This window comes from Notothenia rossii (assembly GCF_949606895.1).
Source record: "Notothenia rossii genome assembly, chromosome: 11".
Lineage (NCBI taxonomy): Eukaryota > Metazoa > Chordata > Actinopteri > Perciformes > Nototheniidae > Notothenia > Notothenia rossii.
In genome coordinates, this window is record NC_136910.1 from 4196159 (window position 1) to 4206915 (window position 10757).

Genomic DNA, 10757 nt, shown 5'->3' on the forward strand with positions numbered 1-10757 from the left:
GAGAGAGAGAGAGAGAGAGAGATGTTTTGGTGTCTGTCGGCTATGTTGGGAGGGATTTTGTGTGTGTGTGTGTGTGTGTGTGTGTGTGTGTGTGTGTGTGTGTGTGTGTGTGTGTGTGTGTGTGTGTGTGTGTGTGTGTGTGTGTGTGTGTGTGTGTGTGTGTGTGTGTGTGTGTGTGTGTGTGTGTGTGTGTGTGTGTGTGTGTGTGTGTGTGTGTGTGTGTGTGTGTGTGTGTGTGTGTGTGTCTGCATGAAGAGCAGGTGGGTGGCTGTGATTCGAGGTGTCAGGCAAATCTGAGAAATAGAACGACTCTCGTTGCTCACAGGATTTGATCTCCGTGCGATCCGGCAGATGGAAAAAAAGAAAAGGGAATAGCTTGAAGAGATGAAAGAGGTTTCGGTGCTACGTTGTTTTCCTTTCAGGAGAAATGCCAGACACTGCTGCAAGCAGCTCAAGGATACAATCCCTTCCTGGAAAAAGGATTTTGTGGCGAACCATTTCTGCCATAATGCAGCCCACAGCCCAAATATCCACTACATGTGCGCAGCGTAAAAAGGAGGGAAAAGAGAATAAGCAAAAGAATGCAACAAGTCAGCAGGAAAAATTAGTTTGGTTGAAGAGGAGGAAGGACAAGAGAGTAAAGGTACTCTATTGAGTTTGTTATAATAGGAGCTTTATTGCTATATATCGACCTAATGATTTCTGTACAAAAGGAAAAAAGTTATTCTCCGAGTTCTTTAAAAGTCCAAAAATCTAGATTTGCTCAATTTAGTATTATGCATCTAAGCTGTCACCTACCTATCTGCGTGGCTACTAGAGCCTTAATCAGGTTTTTATCGAAGGGAATTTAACATTTCAGTAAGTATGAGTGTTCGAGAATTGGATAGAAAGGCTGAAACCACTCGTGTGTCTGTGTGCTAAATAGGAAACTATAGAGAATTAGCTTAGCTTAGCATAAAGACTGGGAACAGGGATAACCAGCTAGCATGGCAGCCATTCTTTACTCTAGCTTCATATCTAACAAACAGACATGAGTGGCATCAGTCTTCAAAACCAATTAATGGCAACTAAGCATATTTCTTAAAATGTTCGACTATTCCTTTATTACAATTTTGCCTAAACTGTGACAGGAGCACCAAGAGAAACTGCTGAGTCATGCACAAGTCACTGTTTTCATTCTGGCGTTTTTAAAGCCAGGCTGTATGGAGCGCAGGACCGGCAGCCTCTTAATAAAACATCAAACGCATGCTGAAGCGCTGCTGGTAACTGGAGTCCCCCGACAGGAAGTTTCCCACAATGCACCTCTGCCCAACATGCCAACTTCCCCGGACCCCTTGAGTTTGACATTTACAGGAACAGTGAGTATGTGTGTGCTGAAAAACATCCCATGCAGCAGGCCAGGCAGTAGCTTTCGGAGCTCCTCATTGGTCACTGAGAAGGAGCTGCTTCTTGTACTCACCGTTGGCCTGGTAACCCATGCCCAGGATGACTTCGGGGGCGCGGTAATATCGGGTCACAACGTAGGGCGTCATCAGGAGGCCGGTGGCGGCGGTTCGGGCCAAACCGAAGTCCAGGATCTTCAGCGTGCAGTCGGACTTCACCACGATGTTGCTGGGCTTCAGGTCCTGAAAGGAAACACAGAAGATTCAAGATTCAGATTCAAGGCTTTTATAGAGTGGCGCAGTGACGAGTCCTAAAACCCGGAAGTTAGTCAGCATTTTACCACTTCCTGTTCCCTCGTCTCAGAGCCAATGGGATTTCTCCTTAAGATTTTGGAAAATAGCTGAAATAAGGTCTGTGGTTGACACAAAGTTAAGAGACGGATCACGTTTGGTTCTACGACATTAAATCCATCAGCAGTGACCCCACTGGTGATTTCTGAAGAGTTGACGTGTCTGAAAAACGATGGTTGTTACCAAGTGGCTGAATAGGACTACAGAAGTTGTGGAGGACGTTGTACGTCATTATGCCGAACACGTAAACACTCCTCTAAGTTTGTTTCTGTTCTGCTTGAAAGCAAGTCCCTGCCTCCTGCAAACTGTTCAAACAAACGCTGCAACTTGTACCATTTAGAATCTGTGTGTTTGAATATGGATCTTAAGTTGGCATGACGTTGAAGTCGTGCTGCTGTATTCGGCTGTAGTTCCTTTATAGCATAAAGTTAGCATTTAGCTTCTGGAGATTAGATTTATGATTCGAAAATTATAAAAGTAGGGCAGACATGTGGGGATTATCCGGCTGAGCAAAACGTGCATTTATCAAACAGGTTCGTTTCCACAGACATTATTTCGAGCACTTTTCTACGGAGCCCCCTAGGGGACATGGAGAAGAAGAAAAAAAATCTCGCAATACTTTTCATTTAGCTCAATGTACTTCCTGGTCAGTTCGGCTGCTACGGCAACAAAGAAACCACAACAATGGAGTGGTTCATCGATTTTACTTTGAGCTTGGCCTTAAATATAAAGATATAACATCAGTGCTTGGCAATAGGCACGTGTTTCATACAGACTGTATATATAAAGGGTTTCACATAAGTGAAGACACCTCAAGAGAACACTCAGAGCGAGGGGACATGCACGTCCCTCTGAGCTGAGTTATTGACAGATTCGAATTTCGCGGATCAATAACTCATGAACATAACGTTGTAAAAATACAAACATGACTTTACAATCATAGCAAGGCAGACAACGAGCTACAGGGTTGTTTTTATCAGAACAGTTCGATACGCACCGTCATCCGAGCTAAACATCAAGAATTGGTGGAGGGAGAGGAGTGCTTAGGGACCGTCTACAAACTACAACGGGGTTTTGCGAGATCTCTAAAAAGTTTTTTTTTTTTTTTTTTTTTAAATAATTCTTTTTTTTCTTCTCCATGTCCCCTAGGGGGCTCCGTAATTTTCCAAAATCGTCTGGAGAAATCCCTTTGCTTTTTTGTCGAGGGAACCAGCAGCTTACTTCATCCCAACACCACTCTGTGTCATTTGTACATAGCTACAGTGTAGTTATGTCAATGAAGATCTTAGGTCGTAACGGAAAGAATAACCTTCTCTATGAGGCTCCAGGAACTTAAATTGAGGACATTTGGGAGAAATGGAAAGTGTATATCACCCCGATACGCCCTTCTTTTATTTAACTGTTTGAATCTTTTATTTAATGATCTATACTGTCAATGTTTTATATTGAAAAGAAAACACCCCATGTTCTCAGATTTGTTGTTCTGTCAAGAAAAATAAACAAGACGGACCACTCTGTAAAACTATTTTACTACATATGTATTTGTACACTGAAGCTGAAATGTGATCCAAAACAAACATATAAAAATCTGAGGTCACACGCTCCTACAACAGAGCAACACAATAAAACAGATAAAATATTGCAAGTAAATACAATCAAATAGAATAGAATAGAAATAGTGCAAGAATAGTCTATATACAGCAGGGACAGAGTTAAAGGGCTTGTTGACACTGAGGGACACATGTGGGGCTAGATGCTGAGATTATGCTCTGAAAGGTAAAAGCAAGTAGTTTGACATTGTTTTTTGTATGAAGTTAACATTGCTACCAGTGTGTCTGAACGTTTCTTATTTTTAATGTAGATATTAAATACATTTCACAATGGAAAGACATTATGTTGGTTAAAATACACCAATTCAAGTAAGAAATGGCCGGGGATTGTACATCATACGATTCTGCTCTAAATGGAGAAAGGAAAAGGTTTGACATTCTAAATCTAAGAATATGTTATTTTTTTACCTACTCTCCTTATTGCCTGTTGTTCTTATGAGTTTAACTTAGCTGACATCAAAGTCAACTGAAAATCAAAACTTACATTTTCACTTGAGATCAGAGATATCATTTTCCCACGGTTGCAAAATTCAACAGCAAATGTTTAATGGAAGAAACAACAAACACGACCTAAAAAAAAAAAAAGTTCCCACAAAATCCGCGCCCTTTTTGCTTCCCTTAGGACAGGGGTGTCAAACTCAAGGCCCGGGGGCCAAATCCGGCCCGTGACTTCATTTTCTGTGGCCCCACAAGAGCTTGCAAAGAATATAGTATGTTTATTATACGGTTACATGCCGATTTACAGAAGCACGTTGCCAATAAACTACATGTCCCACAATGCATCTCAAATTTGACTTTTTTTCTCAGAATTTTACTTTTTTTTTTTTTAAATGTTACTTTTTTTTCAAAATGTCACTTCCTTTTTTCCCCAGAATTTGGCTTTTCTTTTTAAATCTTTTTGTGACATTCTCACTGAAGAGACTTGCAATTATTTGCCCTAGATTTCTTCTTTCAGACGTAGTTAATTATTAAGTTATTACCCTATCCGAAAATAATCCAATAATGTAATATAATACGTTATTTTATATATATTAAATATTTATATATGTATTTTTATATAGTCTTAAAGTTACAACCGGCCCTTTGAATGCAACCACAATGTTAATGTGGCCCAAGATTACATTTACTTTGACACCCCTGCCTTAGGACATAACATGGATAAATAAGCCTGAAAGGTATCGGCATAAAACATTATCAAAAAAATTCTCTTTTTTTTGCATTTGGAGATGCATCATAGAAAACATTAAAATACTTGATTTAAGTCCATTTAAACTTTTTTTTAAATGTTTTTATTAAGTGACTATGTCCAATTTAGAAAATAAAACATTTCTCACTGGAAATCCATTCTAAGTTGGTTTGAAATACACATTTGAATTTTAAATGGCCTGAGATTGTAGTGCGTTGGTGTTTGGACCAGGTTCAAACCCCACTGCAGTCAGCATGTCGTTGACACAACCACATGCTGACTGCAGTGGGACTCGAACTAGCGAGGTCCATTCGAAGTCCAGCACACTAACCACTGAGCCACAGCCACCCACGCTAGTATTTGTTTTCTTCTGTAAGAAACCGTCATTTATTTATTTACAGTATAAAAAACAACTACTGACAGAGATGTGGCTTCAAAGTGTTTGGTTTCCTTTTGGTAGCATTTTTTTATTTCATCGTTATTCTCCAGCTCTGTGTTTGTATATCAGAGCTGTAATACGTTCTGCTTCATGTCACCTGACACCTGCAGGGAGACACAACGAGCTCTGACTAATTGTCTCCGTTAGCCTCCTGATGACGCTCTGAACTCCCCTGATGCATGACAAAAACAAAAGAGATTTCAAAATAATTTTCCTTTGAAGAGGAAGTTTGGTTTCCCTCACAGGACTCGGTGCCTGTTGCTAGGATTTGCCAATGTGCATCTGCCTATTGATATATTACAGACGTCATTTGCAAGCTGTGAGTTTCAGGGTGACAAGTTGGTTGTAGATTAGAAAACTCTTATTTTATAATTACACCTTTGCTATTAATCATGATCACTCCCTGGTATAGAGAATTAATCAAAATACTGAAAAATGCCCAAGGACAACTCAATCAAACGCACACTTCATCCAGTAATCTAAAATGCCATCTCAAAAGAAAACACATAATTAAATGTCAGACTTGAACCGATTTTCCTGGTTTAAGTCTGGTAAATAGTGGCTAACAGAAACACTGCAATGAGACGTGTAGCAGTGGCGCTAAAGCATGTATACGTGTGATTATTGGCTGGGAAATTAACCCTAGATCTCCCAGGAAGTGAGCAGGTCATTAAAGAACATTTTCATAGTGGCCAAAAAGGGGTACTTTGATTACTGTGATTAAGTGATGCAATTGGGACCAAAACAAACTTTTCCCATTGACTAACATTGGGAAACAGACATTTTTCAGCTATATCAACTACCCACTAAGAACATTTGAATACATCTTATTCAAATCGTAAGGTCCTTAAAGATGGAAAATGCTCTAAAAGCCAAATCCAGATTTATACCCCCACCTCCATCAGTTTAAATGAGCTAAGATCGAGCTTAACGATGCTGTAAGGTGACAAATTGGAGGCGGGGCTTAAGGAAAACACAAAAGCACACACTCTAAGATACGGGATTTTTTGCACTCGAGTGATATTGTCTTCATGCAAAACTGTGAATCAGAGGTATAAATGGTGCCCAGGCTACAACGTTGTATCCAGTTCTGCTTTTTCCATCCATCCATAGCAACTCTGAGCATCTTAAGGAAGACGACAGAGCTCCCATCGGAGAGTTAAAGCCTCCGGGAACACGGGAGCGGAATCTTTGGTGATCCATGACTCATGTGTTACCTTGTGAAAGCTTCGTGCTAACGTTAGCTTCGCCTGTGGCTCAGTTACTTCTGGCTGGCAGAGCAGGAGGAGGTAATCTACTGCTGTGTCTTTACTCTGGAAGGTGTGTGTGTGTGTGTGTGTGTGTGTGTGTGTGTGTGTGTGTGTGTGTGTGTGTGTGTGTGTGTGTGTGTGTGTGTGTGTGTGTGTGTGTGTGTGTGTGTGTGTGTGTGTGTGTGTGTGTGTGTGTGTGTGTGTGTGTGTGTGTGTGTGTGTGGTTTTAAAGTGAGCAAGCACCTGAGTGTGTGTTTTACTGCAACCTGTCCTTTATCTCCGTAACAACCTACCAGGTGATTTCATATAAGACTGAAGGATCCTTACAAGGAATTCAAAATCAGATTGTGAAGAACTTTCCAGGAGAAACACTTCCTCCCTTTCTTACTGAGGGTTAAATATGAAGACAGTTAAAACACTCTTGTCTGAACATGTTATTGAGATGTTGTCGTCATGCGTCACTGTGATTGGTTCAGCTGTTTCAGAGAAGTGATATAACTGGCTTAGAAAATGTTATTTATAACCACCTCCTCCAGTCTATATTCACCTTGATAAAGCGTTATTGCATTAAGAGCTTTTGCACCTACATGAACCAAAACAGCAGGTTTGTTTGGAGACACTCACCCTGTCAGTACGGCCAAGGTCTCAATGACACGGTGCCCTAAATCTCCTTTGCTTAATAAGTTCAACAACTGCAGTGAAAAAATGACAAGTTGGGGTTTTCAGAGGGATTTTGAAGCCTCTATTTCTTGTCTGATGGCATTACATGTCATTTAGCTCAGGGGTTCCCAAAGTGGGGGTCGCGAGATGATTACAAAATAAAAATGGAAAATTTAAAAAAAAAAAAAAAATGGATTAATTTTTTTTATAATTTTTTTTATTTTAATTATTATTAATAATAACGTTTGCATCGACATTTTCAGGGGCGGACTAGCCATCTGTATAATTTCCCCGCAACGAGGTTCCCCCTTTGACAATCCACGAGCGCAGTGTTTCTTAAATTAATTCACTAGCAAAATGTTGAACACTCCTATCAGGTTGTCATAATTTTTAGATTTTGAGAAAAAGTCAGAATTTTGAAAATAAAGTTAGAATTTTGAGATTTTGAGAAAAAGTCAGAATTTTGAGATTTTGAGAACAAGTCAGAATTTTGAGAAAAAGTCAGAATTTAGGCATTTAGAGAAAAAGTTAAAGTTTGGAGAAAATGTCAGAATTTTGAAAAAAAATCGGAATTTTTTTAAAAAAAGTCAGAATTTTTAAAAAAAAAAGTCAGAATTTTGACATTTTCAAAAAAAACAAAAAACATTTTCAGTAAAAAGTCAGTATTTTGTTCTTGTATGATTTCCTACAAGAACCGGCATTCCTCCATCTTGTGACTGGGTAACTCCCTCTCTTGGATATCAGCATGTGAAGGACACTGTTCACGAACTAGTTGATGCTCTGTATGTGATGACTACTTCCATTCTGGAGAGGATCACAGATACATGGATCCTGAGATTCAAGCTCAAGCCGGGGACGAGGGAGATTTGTTCTAACAGTAGTGGTAGTTGTATTAGTAGTAGTGGTGGTGGTAGTAGTACATTGTATTAATAGTTGTATGAATAGTAGTGGTGTTAGTAGTAGTAGTAGTAATTGCAGTAGCAGTAGCAGTAGTAGTAGTAGTAGTAGTAGTAGTAGTAGCAGCAGTAGTAGTAGTAGTAGTGGTAGTGGTAGAAGTAGAAGTCATTGTAGTAGTAGTATTTGAAGGGCACTGTTCAGGAACTAGTTGTACCAAATGCTCTGTATGTGATGACTACTTCCATTCTTGAGAGGATCAGAAATACATGGATCCTGAGATCGAAGCTCAAGCCGGGGACGAGTGATATTTTTCCAACAGTGGTGCTCACCCTGTGAATGATGCCGGCAGCGTGCAGGTGTTTGATCCCACACAGCATCTGGTAGAGCAGGTAGGACAGCCGCTCGTGGTCCAGCTCCATCTGGATCACCTGGCAGAGGTTAGCATCCATCAGCTCCATCACCAGATACCTGCAGGGACACCACAGAAAAGATAAGATATCCAGAAGAAGCAGGTAGTCAGACATACATGCACAGAGAATCCTACATACACAGAAGTTTCATATGAAGGCTTCAACACAGTCAGTATTTAACCTGAGAGGCCGCATATTCTTTCTGACAACATTAGTTAAACACATTGAACATGTAATATACTAGGATTCATGTCGTTGGCAAGTTATTTGAAACCATGGATTATTTTTCAGACATTTTACTTTGCTGTTTTTTCACCACACAGGGGAACAAGTCAACACTTTTTGACATATCATTGATATTTTTCCTGGCATTTGAAAAGACTAATTGATATTTTTTGACATTTTAGCAAAAATACTTGTTACATTGTGATGTTTTTTTGTTGTTGTGATAAGTCACTGACATGTTACCAGTACTTTTAGGGAATTTGACCTATATATTTGGAAATGTCACTGATATTTTACATAATTTTTTTGAAAGAGTAATGGATATTTTATTTGTATTATTTTTGTGACGTTTTACATTGGGGAATTTTTGAAAACCTATTTACACTTTTTTTTTGTATTTTTTGGATATTCTACAAATATATATCTGGACATTTTACTAATATTTTTTAAATATTTTTGCTCAAATGTTCCGATATTTCCCAGAGAATCTCTAAAATTTTACTAGGTTTTTATAAAAGGTCCCATGTCATGGCCATTTCTACTGATCATAATTCCATTGTTGAGGTCTACTAGAATAGATTTATATTGTGCAATGTTCCAAACTCACATTGGTTTCTCATACAGCATCTCTGTATAGTATGTGTATTCACTCTCTGTCCTACACGGCTTGTTAGAGCTCCTGCCCCCCCCTCCCTGTGAGCCCAGTGGCCGTCTGCGAGACAGCGAAACCCAGCCCGAACACACACATACACCCACAGCCTGGCTGGGAGTTTGTGTGTGTGCACAGGCTGAGTTCCGCGGTGTCTCGCCGACCCCACACCGCCGAGTGTGTGTGAGGAAGTTCGCGGATTGGTCCAAACGTAACGGCTCCGCGGACGTAACGTCACTATACCTAAGAAGTAAACAATGGAAAAAGAGAAATGTCCAACGAGGCGTTCTGGGGCAGCATAGACAGGTCTTTTCTCTGTGTTAGAGTTTTACTCGCTACAGGGTGTACTTTGAGGGTTTGTGACTCTGCAGACCGTTTACAAGCAGACAAACCGTCATAACACACAAGGGGACGGGTAATAACCAGAGAAGCATGACATGGGACCTTTAAGATATTTTTCACATTTTTCGTCAGTCCGGAGAGCCTTACATTTCTTATCCATCCAGATTAGTCAAACTAAAATATGATAATAAGTGTAAAGCCACATTTTCCTCAGCGATGCAGCACTTGTTTCCCGTGGCATTTAGGAAGTGACAGACAGTAATGTTTCTCCGTCTCAAATCGGTGCTGATGTTATGTTCTCTGGCAGCTGTTACATCATCACATCTTCACACACGGAGTAAGGAACCTTCAGACGTATTTTTAAACACAAAGACACATTTTGGGGACAAAGCGTAAAAAGAAGGACCTCTGCTTGGATGATATCTGTATATTCTGCATGTTTTAGTACAAAAATTACCGTTATTTTATCTGTAATACGAGTCTGCGTTCAGGTATACAAACAAACAGCCGAATGGAGTGTTTTCCTCCGTCCTCTAAATGTGTGTTCGCTCTGCAGCCCTCTGGCTAAGATTTGTCCAGTTTCCTTTTTAGCTCCAATCAGGCAGACAGAGCGTTGCACACACACACACACTCTCAGACACTTACACACACACACACACACACACACACTCTCTCAGACACTTACACACACACACACACACACACACACTCTCAGACACTTACACACACACACACACACACACACAATCTCTCAGACACTTACACAAACACACACACAGAGCTTCTAGAGGATGGCATTAATCATGTTTGTTCCCGTCATACTCCGCTAAACCATCACTTCCCCCACTTCTCAGTTCAGTATTTCCTTTTCTCTGCCATCCCACTTCCACTCATGGATGCCATGACGACTTCAAACACATCGGGAACGCTGCCGAATATAACCTAAAGTTAATGTTAAAAAAGGCAGTGCGCACCGTGATGCATGGTTTATAAAAGTCGGAGAGAATAATATTAGACCATAATGCAAAATCTGCACCCCTCGAGAACCACTATTTAGTAGTTTGCATATTAAAGATTGTGTGTCATGGTTTCAGATTTTGTTTTAACGCACCTTTGATATCAAATATGGCCGTTTGTTACGTCATTGTGACTTAAAAGGGAGCGTTAAAATCCAAAATGAAACATAATTACATATTTCTCTTCTTACTTGTAGAGCTTTTATCATGTGATAACGGTGGCGGGAGAGTTAATTGAAAACTTAGATTATTTTTGATGACATTTTATTTTGCTTGTTTGAAGTTTGAGGAAATATTGTCAGATTTTTTTCTACCGTTTACTACTTAAATGTCTTTTTTT

At 39.8% G+C, this 10757-nt stretch overlaps 1 protein-coding gene across 1 annotated transcript in view; it reads right to left on the minus strand.

The window, feature by feature from the left end:
• mapk8b (mitogen-activated protein kinase 8b) overlaps window positions 1-10757 on the minus strand; it is a 123952-nt gene that overhangs the window by 17945 nt on the left and 95250 nt on the right. The window contains exons 2-3 of the mRNA XM_079659275.1: window positions 8105-8243; window positions 1460-1625 (exon numbers count right to left, since the gene is read on the minus strand). Of these exons, the coding sequence (XP_079515401.1) occupies window positions 1460-1625; window positions 8105-8233 (295 nt within the window). The 5' untranslated portion in view covers window positions 8234-8243. The remainder of the gene's footprint in view (window positions 1-1459; window positions 1626-8104; window positions 8244-10757) is intronic.